This window comes from Bufo bufo, chromosome 10 (genome assembly GCF_905171765.1).
Source record: "Bufo bufo chromosome 10, aBufBuf1.1, whole genome shotgun sequence".
In the NCBI taxonomy this organism is placed as follows: domain Eukaryota; kingdom Metazoa; phylum Chordata; class Amphibia; order Anura; family Bufonidae; genus Bufo; species Bufo bufo.
The window spans coordinates 33,822,053-33,847,754 of NC_053398.1; the positions used below are offsets into that span (position 1 = coordinate 33,822,053).

Here is a 25,702-nt window from a genome sequence, read left to right on the forward strand (position 1 = left end):
GTATTTACTAAAACAGACATCGCGGGAGAAGTGACTGATCTTTTCGCCTGCCCAAGTGTGTTCTTCTATTTCAAAGTGAAGCTGCAGGTTCTTCACAGCAGGTGGATTTTCAGTCAGGTGAAATATGTACTTGAATGAATTGAGTAGAAGCCCAGGAGTGCTGCAGAAATGGCTCAATATATTTTAAATGCGTTAGATACTTTATATTATAATGGAATGTGATCCTATCATCTGTATGGCGTGAATCCAAAGAGACCATGTAAGTGACAGCTGTTTCGAGGCTTGTGATGAAGACTGATCGCTATCGTCTGTGCTAACGTTCTCTTCTTTTAGATCTCCCTACATTGACATTATACAGTAAGAAAGCCATGTCTGTGCTATAGTTCCCGATGTCGAACTCCGTCTTCTGCTCCCAACCTGGCATCTTCATGCAGCTGCCACTAGGGGGAGCTCAATGCAAAGCATTTTTTACAGCTTCCATTGCATTTAATAATAACTGTATACATTTCTATGCACTGAGCTCCCCCTAGTGGTGTTTTCAGGCAGCCCTGGACAGAAAGATGTATGGAGGAGATTTATCACTGTATTTATGAAAGTTATCCGTTGTTCTTCCATTTAATAAAAATATTTCAGCAGAAATATCTTTTTGAGGGCCCCATAATATTTCTGTACGCTCCACTGCCCACATTAATGATGTCCTTAGGTGGAGCATTATATAGATTAGCACACCAAATTCATTGGCAGCTGTATACAGTGAGCTCCCCCTAGTGGCAATTTCAGGTGACGAGATGGGAATAATCTGGATTAGATAGATCAGTGCTGGGTCCCCTCTGTCCAAATGTCCCATACCAATGGCATGATCAGTCTGTGTGTTAGACTACTTTCACACTGGCGTTTCTGGGTCCGCTTGTGAGATCCGTTTCAGGGCTCTCACAAGCGGCCCCAAAACGGATCAGTTCAGCCCCAATGCATTCTGAATGGATAAGGATCAGTTCAGAATGCATCAGTTTGGCTGCGTTCGGTCTCCGTTCCGCTTTTGAGGCTGACACCAAAACTCGTGTCCACCTGACGATGCGGAGCCAAACTGACCCGTCCTGACTTACAATGTAAGTCAATGGGACGGATCCGTTTTCACTGACACAATATGGTGCAATTGAAAACAAATCCGTCCCCCATTGACTTTCAATGTAAGTCAGGACGGATCCGTTTTGACTTAGGCTTTTTTTTTTAAAGAATAATGCAAACGGATCCGTTCTGAACGGATACAAGCGTTTGCATTATCGGTGCAGATCCGTCTGTGCAGATACCAGACGGATCCGTACCGAATGCAGGTCTTAAAGTAGCCTTAGGTATGATTGTTTTAGTTGTGCCACTGATAATAGGGTCATGATTTAAGGGGGTTTTGGTGGCAATAAGCTTTTTTTTTTTTTTTTTTAGAAAAGCCAGAAACTGTCAAAAAAAATACATCATACTAACCTCACCAATGCTACTAGAGGCCTACTTTGTATGCTGACCATGTTTATCAAGCAATCTCTACATATAATCTTAGTTAATAAAACATGTCATCGCTGTGTAGAGACTCCAAGTTGCAGGAAGGTTGCGCAACTTAAAAATATGTGCGGCTTGTCTGCAACTATTTTAGAAATGTGTCTTGGCTGTGAAAACACAGCCAAGTCATAGGGAATCACATATTGTGTGCAACTTCCATTAAAGTCAATGGATGAGAAGTCATGTGCGACATGCTGCCTGCTGCACAAAATCCAGCATATCTGGATTTTTTGCAACTATTACATGAAATGTCCCGTGACTCATGTTGCCGTGTAGCCGTACCCTAAGGCCCCTTTCACATGGGCGAGTTTTCCGCGCGGGTGCAATGCGTGAGGTGAACGCATTGCACCCGCACTGAATCCGGACTCGTTCATTTCTATGGGGCTGTGCACATGAGCTGTGATTTTCACGTATCACTTGTGCGTTGCGTGAAAATCGCAGCAAGCTCTATTTTCTGCGTTTTTCACGCAACGCAGGCCCCATAGAAGTGAATGGGGCTGCGTGAAAATCGCAAGCATCCGCAAGCAAGTGCAGATGCGGTGCGATTTTCACGCACGGTTGCTAGGAGACGATCGGGATGGGGACCCGATCTTTATTATTTTCCCTTATAACATGGTTATAAGGGAAAATAATAGCATTCTGAATACAGAATGCATAGTACAATAAGGCTGGAGGGGTTAAAAAAAATTATAATAATTTAACTCACCTTAATCCACTTGCTCGCGCAGCCCGGCTTCTCTTCTGTCTTCATCTTTGCTGTGCACAGGAAAAGGACCTTTGATGACGTCACTGCGCTCATCACATGGTCCATCACCATGGTGATGGATCATGTGACGGACCATGTGATGTGTGCAGGGACGTCACCACAGGTCCTTTTCCTGTGCACAGCAAAGATGAAGACAAAATAGAAGCCGGGCTGCGCGAGCAAGTGGATTAAGGTGAGTTAAAAATATTTTTATTTTTTTTAACCCCTCCAGCCCTATTGTACTATGCATTCTGTATTAAGAATGCTATTATTTTCCCTTTATAACCATGTTATAAGGGAAAATAGTAAAATCTACACAACACCGATCCCAAGCCCGAACTTCTGTGAAGAAGTTCGGGTTTGGCTACCAAACATGCCAATTTTTCTCACGCGCGTGCAGGTCCTTTATCCAACTCCAAGCAGAAACAGCAGGGGGCACTACCAGAGAGGAAAATGTAGTGTACATAAAAAAAAAAAAACTGACCAATATTTTTTATTGCAATAATACTTCATTTGTAATGCACTATTCATACTACTGATATCACTTGCTGACTGGAGCAGGCACATGTATGACGGGACTTTGATAGCATTCGGCTGGCGGCTATCTTCTGTGTATAGTGTTTTAGTTGTGCGAAAATCCCTTTAAGTAACAACATAATGAGCTAAAGCGCATCCGCTCCAAATATCCTTCCAATGATCTCTCTGTTGGCAGAGTCTTTGTGTTATCCGCCATGGAACGATCTTTCGAGTCATCCCCTTCAATATTATGGATCAGGATGAATATAATCCTCAACTGTATCCAAACATTTAGAAGATCTAGTGCCAGTGTTCCTACACAAACAGTGCCGTCCCGGTATTCAGCCTGCGCCTATGGCTGGTATTACCACGGTGGGAGTCAGCGATCATTGCTTCATTACAAGCTCAGCCCGATCAATACAGTAAATGGACAGGCGGGCTGATTGTTGCATAAGACGGTTGCATCTCAGGGGGGAATTAATTAAACTGACCTTGTTTTCTGCAGAATGGAGCAATTAGAGCGATGAATTTACTACTCAGGCTTAAAGGGGGAAAAAAAACAAGAATATAAAACCGCCACGTTGTCTACATGGGTGTAGTTATAATAATATTACTCATTAAAGGGGTTGTCTCGCTTCATCAAATAGCATTTATTATGTAGAGAAGGTTAATACAAGGCACTTACTAATGTATTGTGATTCTCCATGTTGCCTCCTTTGCTGGATTCATTTTTCCATCACATTATACACTGCTCGTTTCCATGGTTATGGCCACCCTGCAATCCAGCAGTGGTGGTCGTGCCTGCTCACTATGGATAAAAGCACCAGCCTATGTGAGCTCCCAGGGTCTTGGGAGGCCGGCGCTTTTTCCTATAGTGTGCAAGCACGACCACCACTGATGGATTGCAGGATGGTCGTAGCCATGGAAATGAGCAGTCTGTAATGTTTCCATTATTCCACCCAGGAAAGGAGGCAATGTGGACAATCACAATACATTAGTAAGTGCCTTGCATTAACTTCCTCTACATAATAAATGCTATTTGCTGAAGTGAGACAACCCCTTTAAGGAGCTGTCATCTAGAGATTAAGGCCTCATGCACACGACCGTATGTATTTTGTGGTCCACAAAACACGGATCTGCAAAATATGGATGGTGTTCGTGTGACGTCCATGCTGCATCTGTTTTGGGGGTTTTTTGCACCCAAGAATAGGACATGCTCTATTGTTTGCGGAACGGACATACGGATGTGGAAAGGACATGGATCACCCGTGTGATTTCCGCATCCGTATGTCAGTTTGACAAAAGGATAAAACGTGTCCTGTACATGGTGGCAAACTGTGGACTATAATCCCATTGAAGACAATTGTTCCCCCTAAAATATTTATGCAAAATGGACGTTATCCATATTTTGCGGATCTGCAAAATGGCCACATGCCATTTTGGTGTTCCCCTCACACTATTGCCCTGCACATTTTAAACCGTAACATCAGGAGTTTAAATATATCATTGAATTACGAGAATGGTTTTGTCTCAAGTACTGCCATTGTGTTCCATCACCCTGCCTGCCTTATCTGTATAAGACCTCATACAGAGACCTAATGTCAGAATGACCATCCCAGAACCATGCTGCAGACTCCATTGTAACACATCTCGTCACAAGTAGCTACAGTCAATTACACACACGCATATGGTATAATATATTAGCTATTGATTTTTAAAAAGCTAGATATGATTATTTTCTTTATCAATTTTATTGCGATCTTAAAGTTTTACTATGTAATATCAGGAAAGTAAATGAAGCAAATTGAGTTATTCATTTTGACCTAAATAGGTCAAATAGAGGTTTTACATAATTGGCTATGGATGTTCTTCACTGTTGGCTGCTTCGTAGTTCTTCCATTGAGACTATAGCTTATATACAGTCTCAAGAGGGTGTCTAAAGTAGTCTGAAATCCACCTCGTGTTTCATCATTGGCTCAGGCTGCTGTTTTAACCCCATCCACTATGGGTTAGTTCTTGGTTATACCCGTATTTTTGCCCTATAAGATGCGCCACCCTATAAGGCATCTATGTTTTAGAGGAGAACAAATATTTTTTATTAGACCTCAGATCAGACCAGCAATCAGACGCCCAATGTTAATCAGACCTCAGCTCACAGCCCCAATCAGACACCCAATGTTAATAAGACCCTCAATCGGACCTCAGATCAGACTCCCAATGTGAATGAACCCAATCAGACCTCAGATAAGAGCTCCAATATAAATAAGACCCCCTCATTCAGACCTCAGATGAGACCCCCATACCTCAAATGAGACCCCCATACCTCAAATGAGACCCCCATGCCTCAGATCAGCCCACATGCCTCAGAGCAAATAAAATAAAAAATCTATTTATCTCTCCTACTCCGGACGCCGCCGGTCCTAGGATCCAGCTCTCTGCTGCACGCTGTGCTGTGACCCGACGCACACAGCGTGAGGTCACAGAGCGTCCTCACGCTGTGCGCAGTCACAGCACAGCCGACGGCAGAGGATCAGAAAGCGGTGAGTACAGGGCCCGGGGAGCACTCCATTCACCACTTCCCGGTCCTCTGGTACTAATGAGTGCTTCCATGATAAAAGCTCTCATTAGTATTCGCCCCATAAGACACGGGGGCATTTTTCCCCACTTTTAGGGGGAAAAATGTGTCTTATAGGGTGAAAAATAAAGTATATAAGTTCAGTCATCTCCATTGAGACTTCATCATTCCTGATATCACTAAATCCCCTGGGAAACTAAATAGATATTTGAGTAATTATGTATTCTCTGTAGATAAGGTGATTTCACCATCATTAGTGATTACACAGATAAAGCCTCTCCTGGTCTACAGGGGTTTTTGGAAGTTGCGCTCATTACATATAACCTCATTCCTCCTCTGTTTTCCCTCTTTGACATTTTCTTGTCTTAGAAAAGGATGCAGGAGCCTCGGAGATTTAAACAGCGGGCAGCAGGATAGTTAAAACCCGGCAACGTATGACAGATAATCCCTCATCTCTGCAGGAAACCCCAGTTGCATCAATTTGTTCCTTTTGGAAATGTTCATTGCTCGACTGAGTTTGCTGCATCAGATGCTGAACCCTTAAAAATAAAAGACTTAGAACTGAAACTACAAAGGCTGATTGGCAAGAAATACTGCTCCAGATGTGCACAATGCTTATGGAGAAAATCGCAAATACCAGCAGACTCAAAGCATACAATTTGGCTCTCAACATTGCCAAACAAAAGTACTTCACCTCTCTCATCTCCTCACTCTCAAATAACCCAAAACGACTCTTTGACACTTTTCATTCCCTTCTAAGCCCTAAAGTTCCAGAACCTGTCACTGAACTCTGCGCTGATGGCATGCCCACTTATTTCAGAGACAAGATTGGCAGTATCTGGCAGGAAATAATCTCCCAGTCCCCAAATAATTTCAATCCTCCTCCCTCCAATTCCTCCAAATGCTCTCTCTCCTCTTTTGACCCTAAAACAGAGGAAGAAGACTCTAGGCTTCTCTCTTCTTCTCAACCCACGACCTGTAGCAGTGATCCTATTCTATTACACCCTGTCCAGTCCCTCTCCCCGGCTGTCATCACTCACCTAACTACAATTTTTAACCTGTCTCTCTCTTCTGGTATCTTTCCCTCCTCTTTCAAACACTCTATCATAGCCCCACTACTAAAGAAACCATCTCTTGACCCGACCTGTGTTGCTAACTACCGACCTGTTTCTAACCTCCCCTTCATCTCTAAACTCCTTAAACGTCTTGTCTACTCTCGCTTAATAAGCTATCTCTAGGCAAACTCTCTTCTTGACCCCTTACAATCTGCCTTTCACCCTCTTCACTCTACAGAAACTGCCCTTACTAAAGTGTCTAACGATCTCCTAACAGCAAAAAGAAATGGTGACTATTCTCTACTGATTCTGCTGGATATCTCTGCAGCGTTTGATACCGTAGACCATAAACTCCTCCTCACCATGCTCCACTCAATTGGCCTTAAGGACACTGCTCTCTCTTGGTTCTCTTCCAATCTCTCTGGCCACTCCTTTAGTGTATCATTCGCTGGCTCTTCTTCTTCTCCTCTTCCTCTTGATGTCGGCGTTCCTCAGGGCTCAGTACTAGGTCCTCTACTCTTCTCCCTCTATACAGCCCCCATCGGACAGACTATCAGTAGATTTGGCTTTCGATACCATCTATACGCTAACGACACCCAACTATACACTTCATCCCCTGACATTACCCCTGCTTTACTCCAAAACACCAGTAATTTTCTGGCAGCTGTCTCTAACATCATGTCCTCTCTGTATCTAAAACTGAACTTCTCAAAAACTGAACTTCTCGTCTTTCCCCCATCTACTAACTCACCTAAACTTGATATTTCAATTTCAGTCTGCAGCACTATCGTAACTCCTGTTCAATATGCCACATTTGACTCAGATTTTTCCTTTGTTCCCCATATTCAAACACTTACACGCTCTTGTTGTCTGCACCTCAAGAATATCACCAGAATCTGCCCTTTTTCTTACGGCGGAAACTGCAAATGCTCTTGTTGTTTTGATTCATTCTCGTCTTGACTACTGCAACGCATTACTAATCGGTCTCCCTCTCACTAAAATCTCCCCCTTCAGTCTGTTTTAAATGCTGCAGCCAGGCTCATCTATCCATCCAACCGCTACACTGATGCTACTAGTCTGTGCCAGTCCCTTTACTGGTTGCCCATCCACCACAGAATACAGTTCAAAATTCTCACCCTCACCCACAAAGCTCTCCACAGTGTTGAACCTCCATACATCTCCTCCCTCATCTCCATCTACCACCCTACTCGTGCTCTCCATTCTGTTAGCGACCTAAGATTAATAACCTCCATAATCTCACTCCCATCTTCAAGACTTTTCTCAAGCTGCACCTACTCTCTGGAATACTCTGCCCCGGAATAGTAGGTCAATTCACAACTTCTCCACCTTAAAACGTGCCTTAAAAACACATCTTTTCAGGCAGGCTTATCAAGCTACCTAAAATGACTTTTCCCAGACTAAACCTTTCCCCCACCAACTCCTCTGTCCTAAACTCGATCCTCTAGTAGTCCCAAACCCGAAGCAGATCGGCCGGCACTCCTGTCAGTTCAATAATGGCTCAGATCCTGCTTATCACAATCAACTACCTTATGTGTCACCCCCAATTCCTCAGAGCTCTGTTTTTATGAGACAGTGCCCGGGTTAGACTGGCCGTAGTAGACCTTACAGCTGTGATGGCTAACTCCAGCTGTGATAAAACTACGACTCCCAAGATGTACACTTGCTTGGCTAGAAGTGAATGGAGCATGCTGGGAGTCGTAGTTTCACCACAGCTGGAGTGCCGGGCCGGAGGTTAGCCATCACTGCCCTACAGGGAAACTGAAAGCCGATGCCCAGGGGAACGCAGAAAATCCCTCCTCATGGCCTCTGTCAATTTTGACCTGCCTACAACATGGGGTAACTTTTAGTTTTTTCTCCAGGGCTACTTTAAATTCCCAGTCCACCCCTGAACAGTGCCCTTAGTCCGCTGTATAGACCTAGAGTTAAAGGAGTATTCCTCTTTTGCCATTTTCAGCATCAGTTGACAGGAAACAGCATGTGTTATAACTTATCACTTACTAATAGTGATTGTCTATTGGTAATGCCCCATTTTCCTGCACTCCATCGCAGTCACACAATATTTTCCACTGATCCCGATAACATCTGAGGAGTGGCAAGGCTTGTAAGGCTCTGTCGCCATAACATCATCAGTGACCTTGCCTCTGAGGGTCATGTTTTGCTCACTGTCATGGACCTTGCCCTGTAGTCTCAAATGAGTGAAAATTCCCTCAGAGCTTCATCATCTGATTTATATAAATACAGAGGGTTCACCACAAGATGTAAACCATTGGTGAGCCTCAAAAACAGGAAGGCCAGATTAGAGTTTGCCAAACGACATCTAAAAAATCCTTCACAGTTCTGGAACAACATCCTATGGACAGGTGAGACCAAGATCAACTTGTACCAGAGTGATGGGAAGAGAAGAGTATGGAGAAGGAAGGGAACTGCTCATGATCCTAAGCATACCACCTCATCAGTGAAGCATGGTGGTGGTAGAGTCATGGCGTGGGCATGTATGGCTGCCAATGGAACTGGTTCTCTTGTATTTATTAATGATGTGACTGCTGACAAAAGCAGCAGAATGAATTCTGAAGTGTTTCGGGCAATATTATCTTCTCATATTCAGCCAAATGCTTCAAAACTCATTGGACGACGCTTCACAGTGCAGATGGACAATGACCCAAAGCATACTGCAAAAGCAACCAAATAGTTTTTTAAGGGAAAGAAGTGGAACTTTATGCAATGGCCAAGTCAATCACCTGACCTGAATCCGATTGAGCATGCATTTCACTTGCTGAAGACAAAACTGAAGGGAAAATGCCCCAAGAACAAGCAGGAACTGAAGACAGTTGCAGTAGAGGCCTGGCAGAGCATCACCAGGGATGAAACCCAGCGTCTGGTGATGTCTATGCGTTCCAGACTTCAGGCTGTAATTGACTGCAAAGGATTTGCAACCAAGTTTTAAAAAAGTGAAAGTTTGATTTATGATTATTATTCTGTCCCATTACTTTTGGTCCCTTAACAAGTGGGAGGCACATATGCAAACTGTTGTAATTCCTACACCGTTCACCTGATTTGGATGTAAATACCCTCAAATTAAAGCTGACAGTCTGCAGTTAAAGCACATCTTGTTCATTTCATTTCAAATCCATTGAGGTGGTGTATAGAGCCAAAAATGTTAGAATTGTGTCGATGTCCCAATATTTATGGACCTGACTGTGTGTGTGTATATATATATATATATATATATAATCATACTTCTGATATATATGAATGCATAATATGTGGGAAACTACTACTGAGGTTTTTAGCCATAATATACTGTATAATATGTACAGCAGGTTAACATGAAGCTCTATAGCCCAGTGGTCAAGGTTCTTGACTTTAATGTAGAAGGCTGTGAGTTCAAATCCCAGTATAATCATTTCAAAAATAGAGGCTAAATAGACACACCAACTTCTTTAATTTGTGTAACTATTATTTTTTGTTGGGAAAGGTGGCAACCCTAACCCTCCCCGGTGACCCCCATAACTTTTTAATAGTTATGCATATGAAAATGTGTAGGGGTTCATTTGAGGGAAATCTGTCTTTTTTGACAACACCATTTTGGGGTGTGTATCACTTTTTATAAAATTTTCTTGGGAGATAAAGTTTTGTTTTTTTTCTGTTATAGCTTTCACCATTTTGGCTAACTTTTTAAAATATTTTAATAGTATGGGTGTTTTTTCGCATGCGACGATGCCCATGTTATTCTTTTTGTGTTCATTTTTATTTTGGGGAAAGTGGGGTGATTTTACGTTTAAAGTTTTTTATAATATTTTCTAAACTTTTTTTTTTCCTTTTTTTAAATTACTTTTCATCAGATTGCAACTTTTGCAGAATAATGGAAATTGCTCCATTATTCTGTATAGAAATCACTATATCACAGTTTAGTGCTCCCACCTAGTGGCCTGAACTGGGATATACTAACAATGAGCCTGGAAGCCTAGTACAGTCTGCAGGCTCATTTTTAGAACAGGGTGCTTTCCCTAATCCCTGCTGGGGGAAGGTGCGTCTGAGCAGGAAGCCCGAGCTCCCGTTTTTTAACACTCTCAGATGCCGTGGTGACATTTGACAAATGCCACAAGGGGGCCCACTGAGATTTATCGCCCAAGGGCCCACATGAACCTGGAGCCGGCCCTGCTTATCCTCTATCCTGTGGACAGGGGGATAACTTGTCTTCATGGGACAACCCCCTTCAAGGACTTATCTAAAAATAAAGACTAGGGTCCAAGCTACATAGGATAATTTAGATCATTACAAAAATCCCAGTAGGAGGTGTACAGTGAGGAAACAGGAAAATGCCACCTCCCTTCTAATCTAAATGATTAGCAGTATTTATTTCCTATTGACTATATAGTGCCAACATATTTGATAGCAACGTACAGCAATTGTCCCTATTCTCAAGTAACTATATATTTTTTTTTGTGGGGTGAGAATTACCTGTGGACTACTAGGCAGTAACCCACCCAAACACATCTTTCTTCTGGTCATATTCAGATGCAGTGTTAAAGGGCTTTTCCGGGCATCAGATATTGATGACCTATCCGGTGGATCACAACGTGGGGGGGTCTGACACCCATCATCCCCACGATCAGCTGCTTTGAGGCAGACCTCCATACACTACACTGTGTAGTGGCCGTGCCGGTGAATTGGAGCTGAGTTTCAGTACAGCAGTTGCAGAAACTACACAGTGGATGGAGCCTTCTGCTTCCGATCCATACACTGTTAGGTTCCAGCACCGCAGAAGTCTGAAACAACTGATTGGTGTGGAAACTGGGTGTCGGACCCTCACTGATCTGTTATTGATAACCTATCCTGAGAATAGGTCATCAGTATCTGAAGAGGTTCTGAAGAACCTCTTTTAATGGGTTATCCAAGAATAAATCAGACCTTCAGATGTAGGAGGGGAGCAGAATTGCCGGTTCGGGAGCCACACAGACTGACCCAGCAGTGGGGACCAGGTGAGTATCATTCTCACCGTGGGTCAGCAACATCAGCAGGTCTGATTTAGTCTTGAGTAACCCCATAAAACCACTGAAGCCACCATGCAGCACCCAACGTGGGCAGCATTGCTCAACACAACACACCCTCATCCCTGAAATGTTGGTAGTGCTTGTTGTTAAAACAGGTGACATTATTTGCCTATTTTAACAGTTGTAGGAGATTTATCAAAATTGGTGCAAAAGCAAACTGGCTTAGTTGTCCATATCAACCAATCAGATTGATCCTTTCCTCTGGGTGGAATATGATTGGTTGTATGCAGGGGAGTAACTACCATAGCGGCAGACCATGCTACTGCCATAGGGCCCAGGGCAAGAGGGAACCCAGTCTTAGTTGGGATTATCTCCTCTTCTTCTGGAAGTGAAAACTTGGTCAGGACTCTACCCTCTAAAGGAACAACTTTTAGCAAATGAAGCAGTGGAAAAATGGCCCAAGGGTCATTGAAAAGGGTTTAGGCAGAAACCCTTCTGTCCTGTGTAGGGGACCTGGTTTGATCCTTGCTATGGGGCCCTTATTTCTCTATGTACGTCACTGGTTGTATGGCCAACTAAGCCAGTTTTCCTTTGCACCAATTTTAATAAATCTCCTTTAATGTCCATTCTCTCCTTCATCTGAAGTCTGCTGAGCTCAATCTCCCAGGAACCCCCTGCTGGTTCAGTGTCCTATGAGACCATGCTTTGCTAATTTGCATCTTGAGAGGTGCACATTTCCTCCAGGCTCAGTACATTGGTCTGATGAAGAAAAAGCGGAGCCTCGTAAACTGTCACTTAGTTTGTGTGTTTCGAAACAATGTAGCCTTTTCTGAATGTTCCATTTCTTCCTGCAGATTTTCCATGAAGCGTCCCCTTCTAACATATGTGTGCCGTTTTTTTGTTTTGACAGATACAGAGAAATGCATATTCAGTTTTATTCGACGAGAGGTTTTCCATTCCTCTCGATCCGCTGGCGCTGGAAGAGAATAGCCTGAGATTTTCTATATTTGCGATAGATGGGGATGAAAAAAATATCAGCACGGGAGTAGCAGAGCTGAAATTATCCGACCTGGATCTGACTGTGAGGCCTTTCAATACATGGATATACCTCCAAGACGTCAACAAGGTTAGTTTACTTTGATAAGGAAATCGCACTTAAGGCCTCTTTCACACGGGCGTTGTGGGAAAAGGTGCGGGTGCGTTGCGGGAACATGCACGATTTTTCCGCGCGAGTGCAAAACATTGTAATGCGTTTTGCATTCGCGTGAGAAAAATCGGCATGTTTTGTACCAAAACCCAAACTTCTTCACAGAAGTTCGGGCTTGGGATCGTTGTTCTGTAGATTGTATTATTTTCCCTTATAACATGGTTATAAGTGAAAATAATAGCATTCTGAATACAGAATAGCGCTAGAGGGGTTAAAAAAATAAAAATAAATTTTAACTCACCTTAATACACTTGATCGCGCAGCCCGGCTTCTCTTCTGTCTTCTTTGCTGTGTGCAGGAAAATGACCTGTGGTGATGTCACTCCGGTCATCACATGGTCCGTCACATGATCTTTTACCATGGTGATGGATCATGTGATGACCGGAGTGACGTCACCACAGGTCCTTTTCCTGCACACAGCAAAGAAGTCAGAAGAGAAGCCGGGCTGCGCGATCAAGTGGATTAAGGTGAGTTAAAAAATGTTTTATTTTTTTTTTAACCCCTCTAGCGCTATTGTACTATGCATTCTGTATTCAGAATGCTATTATTTTCCCTTATAACCATGTTATAAGGGAAAATAATAATGATCGGGTCTCCATCCTGATCGTCTCCTAGCAACCGTGCGTGAAAATCGCACCGCATCCGCACTTGCTTGCGGATGCTTGCGATTTTCACGCAACCCCATTCATTTCTATGGGGCCTGCGTTACGTGAAAAACGCACAAAGAGGAGCATGCTGCGATTTTCACGCAACGCACAAGTGTGCACAGCCCCATACAAATGAATGGGTCAGGATTCAGTGCGGGTGCAATGCGTTCAACTGACGCATCGCATCCGCGTGGAATACTCGCCCGTGTGAAAGAGGCCTAAATGGGTTGTCCCACTTCAGTAAATGGCATTTATCATGTACAGAAAGTCAATACAAGGCACTTACTAATGTATTGTGATTAGGGTGGCCACTTGCAGAACCCCAAAAAGAGGGATATCACACCCTGAAAAAGAGGACATCGTACTGGGGACAGTGGCGCACAATAGTTCAATACTACACCATGCAAATAAATTCTTAAAAAATCAGACAACGTGATTTTCTAGATTTTTTTCTTCTCTATGTCTCTCATAGTTGAGGTATGCCTATGATGAAAATTACAAGCCTCTTTCATCTTTTTAAGTGGGAGAACTTGCACAATTGGTGGCTGACTAAATACTTTTTTGCCCCACTGTATATATCAATGCCTTGCAGAAAGCAGGCTTGGACTGCTTCAGAGAATTCTCCAAATGGCGCCGGACTTCCAAGACTCAGTTTAGATGTTTGGCTATGAAAGCTCTTTTCGGAGAAATCATATCTGTCATTTAAGTATTTCTTTGCCATTTTGTAGAAAAGAACAAAAATCGGCGTCACATTTTCTAGCTAGATCTGGAGTAAGCTGTTTCAACCTGGAGTTCACAGCAATGCCTTCTCTAAGTCTTCTCTCAAGTTTGCCATTCAGATCTGTCATCAGCTTGTACGCTGAGGTGATACCGAAGGATTTGGCCTCCAGAGCTTCAGTGCAGTCAGAGAATAATTTCAGGGCATGGCTGAGAAGAAATAGAAAATAAATAAGCCTCTGACACATCACAGGTGTTTTCTCCAAAGAACGTCTGCAGAACTTTAGGGCATTCCTCCTCATCTAAACTCTGGAAATAACTTGTCTGGGGTTTCCAGTTCAGAAGAATCCGGTCAATAGATGGAAGTAGTGACAACCACCTTGTCACAACATACATGACGCAAAAGATTGAATTAATCAACTTCAAGAAATTCACTGAATTCCCTCAGTTCTACTAGCTGAGATACTGAAATGGCTATACACCTTGAGCACAACATTTTCAACATCATCAAAATCCAATTTTCCTGCAGCATACTTGGATATATTGTGGACTTTGTGAGCAAGACAGTTTGCTGCAACAACGCCCTTACGAGACCGTTTCAGTTTCTGAAACACACTGTTGTGCTTTTCATAGTTGACACTGGCATTGCCTGCTGTGTAAGCCGACATTTTGGTCAAATCTAGACCAGCCTGATCTAGCTTGGAGAGGAGTTGGTTGGTTATAGCTTCCGAAGTTTCATTACTATCGCTGTAAAAATCAAGCAGCAGATGTTGCACCCAGGGTGGCCAGACGTCCGGTTTTAGGCCGGACAGTCCGGTTTTCAGGCTCCCTGTCCTCCGTCCGACGCAGTGCCTCGACGGACACAGGGATGTCCTCCTTTTCAGTAGCTCACGTCTCAGACAGCAGCATTGTGCTGTGTGAGCTGCAGCAACTGACCGAGGCTTCTTTCACCCCCAGTCAGTCACTAGAGCCGCAGATATGGCTCCCTGTGGATGACTGAGGGGAAGAGAAGCACCCCGGCTGCCCCCGCTCACCTTCCATTCACAAAGTTCTTCCCTCTCCTCCCCCGTGTTTTTTCCCCAGCCGATGGTGGGGGCGTGGCTTAACTGGCACGGGGGCATGGCTTTGCGGTTTGGAGGCGTGGTTTGGGTCATTGTGGGAGTGGTTTGGGTCGTTGTGGGTGTGGTTTGGGCCGGTCCGGCTTTCTAGGGTGAAGCCAGTGGCCACCCTAGTTGCACCCCTTTCTCAAGCATCTGTTGCCAATGAATATGCCAGGTTGTGTTCTTTAATGTAGTCTATGTGCCTCTGTGCAGAATATGGAGCTAGCACATTTTCACATAGAGATTTTGCTTTGGTTTTCCCACAGGTCACACTTTTAGGCCTCATGCACACGACCGTTGTTTTAGTCCGTGTCCGTTGTTCCGTGTTTCGTGATTTTCTGCGGACCCATTGACTTTCAATGGGTCCGTTGAAAACTCGGCTAATGCGCCGTTCGTCATCCGCGTCCGTGGTTCCAGTCCGTCAAAAAAATATAGCCTGTCTTGTTTTTTCTTCGGAAAACGGTTCGCGGACCCATTCAAGTCAATGGGACCGCTAAAAAACATGGAGGCACACAAGATTGTCATCCGCGTCCGTTTTTTTCCTATCATTTGCATGGCAAATCTGTCTTAGATTTTTTTTTTTTACTTTCCTTCATGTCTGGTGATCCTCCAAAAATAAAGGGAGACACACGGAAACAGAAATGGAAACGGATCACGGAACCCCATTTTGCGGAACGGAACACAACAACGGTCGTGTGCATGAGGCCTTAGCAATAGAGAAGTCATTGTAAATCTCTCTATCAACTTTAAAGGGAACCTGTCACCGGGATTTTGTGTATAGAGCTGAGGACATGGGTTGCTAGATGGCCGCTAGCACATCCGCAATATCCAGTCCCCATAGCTCTGTGTGCTTTTATTGTGTAAAAAAAACTATTTGATACATATGCAAATTAACCTGAGATGAGTCCTTTCCCTGAGAGGAGTCCAGTGTGAAGGAGCCCAGCACCGCCCCGCATCCTCAGAATCTCCCCGACGTCAGAAAGCTAGAGCGCCGTAATCTCGTGATGTGTGAGCTAGTGCATACGCAGGTCGTTCCCTGAGGTTGATGCCAGCACAGGGAAGGAACACTATGACGACACTGCCCATGTGCTAGCTCGCGCATCTCGAGATTACGGCGCTCTAGCTTTCTGACGTCTGGGAGCAAGCAGGAGATTCTGAGGATGCGGGGCGGTGCTGGGCTCCTTCACGCTGGACTCATCTCAGAGACAGGACTCCTCTAAGGTTCATTTGCATATGTATCAAATCGTTTTTTTTACACAATAAAAGCACACAGAGCTATGGGGACTGGGTATTGCGGATGTGCTAGCGGCCATCTAGCAACCCATGTCCTCCGCTCTATACACAAAATCCCGGTGACAGGTTCCCTTTAATGCCACAGTCCACACTTCTGTAAGAGTGGTGGTGCTTCACTGCATGATACACTTTGCAAAGTTCTGCAGCACATATTTTGTCATTCACAGTGGCGTACATAGAGAAGTAAGGGCCCCATAGCAAGGATCAAACCAGGCCCCCCACATAGGACAAAAGGGTTTCCGCCTAAACCCTTTTCAATGACCATTGGGGCATTTTTCTCCTGCCTTGTTTGCTAAAAATTGTTCCTTTAGAGGGTAAAGTCCTGATTTTCACCTCCAGTAGAAGAGGGCATAATCCCAACTAAGACTGGGCCCCCTCTTGCCTTGGGCCCCATTGCAGTCGCCTGGTCTACAACTATATGGCAGTTACGCCCCTGGTCATTCAGAGGTGACTGGGTATTAGTAAAAAAAATGATGCTGGGGAGGATGCACCGGCCCTCAGCACATCTTGTATCAGCATGCTGTTCTATAGCTCCATTTCCTTTGCTGCTTATGTCTACATCACATCTGCACACTGTACAGAAGGCATGAAATTCATCTTTCCCGCTATTTGAAATGTAAGGATGCTGTGCTGACCACTCAGAGCTGGAACTAGTTTTTCTTTTTGGCATTGTTGTATGTAGCAGAATCTACGTATCTGAAGAACGGACCTTCTGTGGCTAACCCCTACTTGTAATGCTGTTGAAACAATGAAGGAAAAGATATTTATTGTGATTTTTGCCACCCCCGCCAATCAGGCACTGATAACATAGCTTTTTTTCCCACTTAATTGTTAAGAAGGCCTTCCTTGAAACAGCAGCCCCGCCGCCGATTACCGCCATAGGCTTCAGGCCTGAGGCCTATGCATTAGTGAAATCTCGTTGCAGGCACGTGATGACGTCATCACGCGCGCCTGCGTCGCGATTCTGCGAGCAAGCGCAGGTGAGTATTTAGCTTTTAGCTTTATTTTATTTTATGTGCCAACTTTGGTTGATAGGTGGGTGCACACAGGAGGACATGTGGGGGAAAATATAGTGGGATACTGTGTGGGGGCAAATTATTATGGGAGGGATTACCATGTGGGGGCAATAATTATAGGAGGGATTACTATGTGGGGGGCAAATTACTATATGCGCAATGTGGGGGACACTACTGCGTGGGGGACACTACTGCGTGGGGGACACTACTGCGTGGGGGACACTACTGTGTGGGGGCAATTACTGTGTGGGGGAAACTACAGTATGGGGCAGTGTGGGGGAAATTACTGTGTGGGGGACACTACTGTGTGGGGGCAATGTGGGGGGAAACTACAGTATGGGGCAGTGTGGGGGAAATTACTGTGTGGGGGACACTACTGTGTGGGGGCAATGTGGGGGGAAACTACTGTGTGGGGGAAACTACAGTATGGGGGGAACTACAGTATGGGGGCAGTGTGGAGAAACTACTGTGTCGGGGAAACTACTGTGTGGGGGCAGTGGTGGGGGAAACTACTGTATGGGGGCAGTGTGGGGGACAGTACTGTGTGGGAGCAATGTGGAGAAACTACTGTGTGGGGGAAACTACTGGGTGGTGGCAGTGTGGGGGAAACTACTGTATGGGGCAGTGTGGGGGAAATTACTGTGGGGACAGTGTGAGGGAAACTACTGTATGGGGGCAGTGTGGGGGACAGTACTGTGTGGGAGCAATGTGGAGAAACTACTGTGTGGGGGAAACTACTGGGTGGGGCAGTATGGGGGAAACTACTGTATGGGGCAGTGTGGGGGAAATTACTGTGGGGACAGTGTGAGGGAAACTACTGTATGGGGGCAGTGTGGGGGACAGTACTGTGTGGGAGCAATGTGGAGAAACTACTGTGTGGGGGAAACTACTGTATGGGGCAGTATGGGGGAAACTACTGTATGGGGCAGTGTGGGGGAAATTACTGTGGGGACAGTGTGAGGGAAAAAACTGTATGGGGGCAGTGTGGGGGACAGTACTGTGTGGGAGCAATGTGGAGAAACTACTGTGTGGGGGAAACTACTGGGTGGGGGCAGTGTGGGGGAAACTACTGTATGGGGCAGTGTGGGGGAAACTACTGTATGGGGCAGTGTGGGGGAAATTACTGTGGGGACAGTGTGAGGGAAACTACTGTATGGGGGCAGTGTGTTGAAAATTACTGTGTGGGGGCAGTGTGGGGGAAACTACTGTGTGGGGGAAACTACTGTGTGGGGGCAGTGTGGGGGAACTACTGTGTGGGGACACTACTGTGTGGGGGAAACTACTGTGTGGGGGCAGTGTGGGGGAAATTACTGTGTGGGGACACTACTGTGTGGGGGCAGTGTGGGGGAAAATTACTGTATGGGGGCAGTGTGGGGGAAATTACTGCGGGGGGCTGTGTGAGGGAAACAAATTTTTCCCACACTGCCCCCATACAGTAGTTTCCCTCACACTGCCCCCCACAGTAATTTGCCCCACACTGCCCCCACACAGTAATTTTTCCCACACTGCCCCCATACAGTGCAGTGTGGGGCAAATTACTGTGTGGGGGCAGTGGGGGAAAATTACTGTGTGGAGCAAATTACTGTATGGGGCAGTGTGGGGGAAATTACTGTGGGGGGGGCAGTTTGGGGAAAATTACTGTGTGGGGGACACTACTGTGTGGGGGACACTACTGTGTGGGGGCAGTGTGGGGGCAATGTGGTGGAAACTACTGTGTGGGGGAAACTACAGTATGGGGGCAGTGTGGGGGAAACTACTGTGTAGGGGGAAACTACAGTATGGGGGCAGTGTGGGGAAAACTACAGTATGGGGGCAGTTTGGGGGAAACTACTGTGTGGGGGAAATTACTGTGTGGGGGACACTACTGTGTAGGGAAGTGTGGGGAAAACTACTGTAGGGGGGCAGTGTGGGGCAAATTACTGTGTGGAGGCAGTGTGGGGGAATCTACTGTGTGGAGGCAGTGTGGGGGAATCTACTGTGTGGGGGAAATTACTGTGTGGGGGACACTACTGTGTGGGGGCAGTGTGGGGGAAATTACTGTGGGGGGCAGTGTGAGGGAAACTACTGTATGGGGGCAGTGTGGGGGAAATTACTGTGTGGGGGCAGTGTGGGGGAAATTACTGTGTGGGGGCAGTGTGGGGGAAATTACTGTGTGGGGGCAGTGTGGGGGAAATTACTGTGGGGGGCAGTGTGAGGGAAACTACTGTATGGGGGCAGTGTGGGGAAAATTACTGTGTGGGGAAAATTACTATATGGGGCAGTGTGGGGAAAATTACTGTGTGGGGGAAACTACAGTATGGGGGCAGTGTGGGGGACACTACTGTGTGGGGGTCAGTGTGGGGCAAATTACTGTCTGGAGGCAGTGTGGGGCATATTACTGTATGGGGCAGAGTGGGGGAAATTACTGCGTGGGGGCAGTGTGGGAGAAATTGCTATATGGGGGCAGCATGGGGGGCTTTGCTATTGGGGAGGCACTATAGGGGCCATTCTATTATTTCTGGGGGCACTATACAGGGATTATTGCCTGGAGCACAATATAGGGTGTTATTATTACTGGGGGCACTCTAGGGGACATTATAACTGCTGCGGACACTACAGGGACATTTGGGGTAATTTATCAAACTGGTGTAAAGTAGAACTAGCTTAGTTGCCTCTTTGCAGCCAATCAGATTCCACCTTTCATATTTGACAGCTCTTTTGAAAATCCAGTTTTACTTTACTCCAGTTTGATAAAATACCCCAATTATGTCTATTAGGGTCACTATTTTTTCAGCAGTATAGTACCTGGGGCATTGGGGGACACAACGGCCACAGTATTGGGGGTGGCAGCAGGATGAAACTGTGGGGACATCAGGATGGGGGGGTTGATGGAAAAATTTTGAAATCTAACGTGTCTGTGTTACAAACTCTGTAGAGACGAGATGTGGCTGAAATAATTTGTCATGGCGGTCTAACGGAGGAGAAGAGGAAAGAGAAGGTCTACATGACAGGAGATGTCCCCGGATGTAAGAGGTATGTGGTCAAGTATTGGGGGTGGGGGCACCAGAGAAAGGACCTGCCCCGGGTGCCAATCACCCTGGGCACGCCACTGTAATACAGTACCAGCAGTGTAAGATGCTGTCCATACATTTTCTGCCTTCTATACTTACAGCTGCCTATGGAGTGCACTTCGTAGCCAGAGCATGATTGGAACTTCAAACTCGTTGTATACTTAGCAATGGCTGTCCTGTGATACACCAAGTAGCACTGCCCTGGCTGAGGAGCAGGGGATATGTTTGGCAATTAAGAGAGGACAAGCAGGATCTCGGCTGGCTCTGTGATTGGCCAACTAGAATGTAGGGCCTTCTGCGACGTCTCTGTGGCTGCAATGTAAGAGAGGAGCTGAGGCTGTATATAATTATATATGTATAGCTGCTATAACCTAGGCGTCCACTGCATATAATAATGTATGTACAGCTGGCATAAGTTATACATCTTCTTGTATATAGTGATATGGAACATGCTAGTATATAATATACCAGAAGATGTATAACTTATACCATATATGTACAATATGTACATATATAATTATATTCAGGAGATGCCCAGGTTATACCAGCATGGTCCATATCACTATATACAAGAAGATATATCTTTTACCAGCTGTACATATATAATTATGTACAGGAGATGCCCAGGTTATTTCAGCATGGTCCATATCACTATATACAAGAAGATGTATAACTTATACCAGCATACATATATAATTATATATAGGAGATATGCAGGTTATACCAGCATGGTCCATCACTGTATACAAGAAGATGCATCTTCTTGTGTTTACTATAGTGATATGGACCATGCTGGTATAACCTGCATATCTCCTGTATATAATTATATATGTACAGCTGGTAAAATATATATCTTCTTGTATATAGTGATATGGAGCATGCTGGTATAACTTGGGTATCCCCTGTATATAATATATGTACGGCTGGTACAAGTTATACATCTTGTGGTATTTAATATTATATACCAGAATATGTATAATAAATAACTTATACCAGCTCATATACACTCACCTAAAGAATTATTAGGAACACCTGTTCTATTTTTCATTAGTGGTAGGCAAACGTGTTTGCCGTATTTGTGGGAGGGGAGGCTGGTTACCGATATAAACCCCCCTCCCCCTAGTAGGGTTCTCGACGGCGAATGCTTAGAGCAGCGCTACTCAGCTGAGAGGCACTTCCGGTTTCACGGCCAGACGAGGTTCGCGTTCTTTGCAGCAAGCAGCGTGCAGAAGATTGTGGTAGGATCGGGGCTGGGTTGGGGAGGGGAGGGAAAAAACTCCGGACGCTAACCTGGCGCGGGTAGTTGGGGGCGAGGGGGATCGCAGGCAAGCCTGATCATGCAGGGGTTTGATGTCGGCATTAGCGCCGCGGCAAGGGGGCGTGTATCGGGTGCCGCGGCGTTCTCTCAGCTCGACACTGGCGCTCAGGTCGGTGTATGCTTTATACTGGCCTCTGGTGTAAGGGGCAGCATGGCAATATGCTTGTGAGAAATTGAAGTGAGGTCGTAGTAATACGGGAGATGCGGCAGAGGACATATAAAAAAAAAAAAAAGAAAAAAGAGAGGGGGGGGCAGGGAAGTGGGGGGGAATATATGGGCTAAAAATATATACTATAGGATAGATTGTATTAGGTTTTAGGTGGCGCAAGCAGGGGTGGAAAAAAAAAAAAATAGAGACAGGGAAGTGATTTAAAGTAGATTACAAATAAAGTTATATCATAGAGGGGAGGGGAGATATATAAAAAAAAAAAAAAAAATGGGGGGGGGAGAGATAGGTACATAGTGAGGATTATTCAGTTAGATATACAGTTAGGTTAGTGGCTACGCTGGTAGCTTAAGTCTATAATATGATGCATTCGCAGGTTACAGCTTGTCGACTGGTAGGAGTATACGGCTCGTCACTTCAATTTTTGTTTCGTTGGAAGCCTGATAGCAGGTAATAATAAAAAAAAAAAAAAAAAGAAGGGGAAGGGGAGGAATACAGTCAAGGGGGAAAGGAGGAGTGTGTATTTAAAAAATATATACATTGTTATTTCAGCATACGTTCAGATACAGCATAAAGACCTGCGCATCTTTAAAATTCGATTTTTCAAGCGAGAAGTCTGTCACGTCTACAGACTCAATGTAAGTCCTGTCACGCCTTCAGGCAAGTGTACGTGCTGCCACGTCTGCAGCTATTAAGACCTGTCACGACTTCAGGCAGTGGGTTCGGTCTGGCACGTCTTCAGACATATAAGTCCTGTCACGGCTTCAGGCGTCACGTATAGTCTGGCACGTCCTCAGACTCAGTAAGTCCTGACACGACTTCAGGGTCTCATATAGTCTGTCACGTCTTCAGACTCAGTAAGTCCTGACACGACTTCAGGCACTACGCATGGGGGCCTCACATATCACATTGTGGTTCCAGTCATTGCACGATTGCGGTTCATGGGTCAGGCACAGTGTTGGGTTTAAGAGCACTAGCTGGGGCTATAATTATTTCATCTTATCTGCAGGGGAGTGGTTCCTTTATACAGAGTTCTGTTGATAATTCTGCACCTTTCAGGTGGGTGGCAGGGGTTTGGTGATGGGCCTTTTCATAGTGAGATTACAAGTTCTATGCTCAAAGTTCTCTTTTACTATTCTAGTGCAAGATGTCTAATATCTCGGAAATTGGGGAGACTCCTAGCTGTCATGGGAGCATTGATCTACAGTCTGAGAGTGGAGGACCTACCTACAGGTCATGGACCGTGCCTAAACTGATGGCAGAATTAACGAGAAGAGGGGTCCCATTTTCCACCGCAGCCAGGAAGGCTGAACTATATAGACTATTACAGTCAGAGTCTGCAGGGTCAAGTCAGGACGTGGTCTCTATGAACACAATTCAGACGTCCCTGTCACAACTGCACACTTTGATCAATTCAATGGCTACCTCACTGTCTGATGTGCAAAGTAGATTGGAATCTGTTGAGAATAAGGTCATCTCAGGTTCTGCGGCAGGGGCCAGTCGCCCGGCCACTCAGGGAATACAACAGGAACCCCAAACAGCTCCTATTAGTTTTCCTGATATCGCGCCCTCGCATTTCGTCCCTAGCAATATTCGGCAGGACATTGTAGAGGGTAAGGATGTCAACCTAGCTACACTCCTTATCGCCACTCATGAAACACCTGACAACAAAACAATCGCTTGCGGAGAAGTGTCAGTGGTCTTAAAATCAAAAGATGTTAGGCTTAATAGGAAGCTTACCATTCCTGAATTTGTATTAGCGTTTAGTCTTTGGCGAGACGTTATTTGTTCAGTCAGTCCTCAGAGAAGGGAAGAACTAGATTTGTATCTCTATAAAGTTGTAGAACTTGGGTATAAGTATGGGGGTACAGCGTTTTATGAGTATCACAGGTCCTTCTCTGCAAAAGCAGCAGCGGCTTTGTCCCAGTTTAATCAGAGGATCGACTGGTCAAAAATGGACACCGAATTATTCTGCCGACACTTTGCAGGCTTGAAGGCCCCGGCTTGTTCGTTATGCAATTCCTATTCTCATACGACAGCATGGTGCACTAGCAGCAATGGGTTGGTAGAATCTCAGCAGGTGAAGAGTTTCCAGTTCCCTTCCACCAGTAAAATGGCAACAGGCATGGATAAATTAGGTCGACCTATCAGATTCCTAGGCAGGTCACAACTTTGCAATAATTTTAACTTTGCGAATTGTCATTATAGTCAATGCAGGTTACTACACTTATGCTCTATTTGCTTTAGGGCCCACCCAAGGGCGGCCTGTCCACAGAGAGATGTCAAGACCACATGACTAGGCGTGGTAAATATAGATCTATTGAAGCTATTGCTGGCGGATCACCCAGAGGCAGGTTGGGTACAGTTCGTCCTAGAGGGTTTAGCTAACGGGTTTCATACAGGGTTCATGGCACTCCCGCAGGTCCCTTACGAGTGTAGTAATCTACGTTCGGCGGATAGGAATCCATCAGTTGTGTCAGATTTAATCCAGCAGGAACTCGACAAAGGTTATTTGATCGGGCCTCTTAGTCAGTCACCATTTGATTGCTGGCGCGTCAACCCGGTGGGGGTTGTGACCGGGAAATTCAATCCTAATAAAAAAAGGCTTATTTACGACTTGTCAGCGCCTCATTCATCATCCACTCCCAGTTTAAATTCTCTAATACCATCAGAAGAATTCTCCATGAAATATTCCTCAATAGACGAGGCTATTCAGGTAATATTGTCGTTAGGATACAATACGTGGCTATCGAAAGCGGATATTACTGACGCCTTTAAATTACTCCCTTTGCAACCACAGCTTTGGTGTTGGCACGGTATCAAGTGGCAAGATTCATATTATTTTTCCAACAAACTTACGTTTGGCTCCAAATCTAGCCCCTGGTTGTTTGACCAATTTGCGAAGGCTTTACACTGGGTGCTGACAGACAAATTTAGGGTTAATCACGTCATACATTATCTGGACGATTTCTTGCTAATCGAGCCATCGTGGCAGGTTCCGCAAGATTTACATGTTCTGCAGTCAGTCTTTGAGGACCTCAATGTCCCCGTGGCAGCCAGTAAAGTGGAAGGGCCCAGCACTAGAATTACCTTTTTAGGTATACAGTTGGATACACAAAGAATGGAGGCTAGTTTACCAGCTGATAAACTAGTTAGAGTCAAGGAGGCGGTATCTAACGTTACTAAGGCTACAGTAATCTCCAAAACAGAATTGCAGTCTCTCCTGGGGGTTCTCAATTTCGCTATTCGGATAATCCCACAGGGTAGATCATTTATATCTAGATTGTTGAGACTACTCTCCTTGGCACCGGAGCAGGACAGTCCGATTCGTCTAGATCAGCAGGCCAGGGCAGACTTAAGCATGTGGGACAAATTCCTGTCTCAATGGAATGGGGTCTCGTTATTTTTCCCAGTAGCATCTAATCAATCGCCAGTGGTATACTCTGATGCAGCTGCCACTGCAGGGTTTGCGGCTATCTATGGTTCACATTGGATGGCGGGTCGTTGGCCTCCAGAGATTGGTAATTTCCCCGTAAGTATGCGGTCTTCCCCTCTCTTGGAGCTTTATCCTATAGCGGCAGCTGCACAGGTCTGGGGTGCGGAATGGACAAACAAGACAGTCTTGTTCTTGACAGACAGCGCAGTAGTGGTCGAGATTTTAGCTAGTGGTAGATCCGCGGCATTAGAAATTATGTCCTTTGTGCGGAGGCTGGTGTGGTTATCCCTACAACATC

General features: G+C 45.2%; 1 protein-coding gene across 1 annotated transcript in view; it reads left to right on the forward strand.

Moving 5' to 3' along the window:
• The window catches only part of SYT12 (synaptotagmin 12), a 79,928-nt gene that overhangs the window by 24,174 nt on the left and 30,052 nt on the right, over positions 1-25,702 (forward strand). Inside the window, exon 4 of the mRNA XM_040409947.1 lies at positions 12,365-12,580. Within this exon, the coding sequence (XP_040265881.1) occupies positions 12,365-12,580 (216 nt within the window). The remainder of the gene's footprint in view (positions 1-12,364; positions 12,581-25,702) is intronic.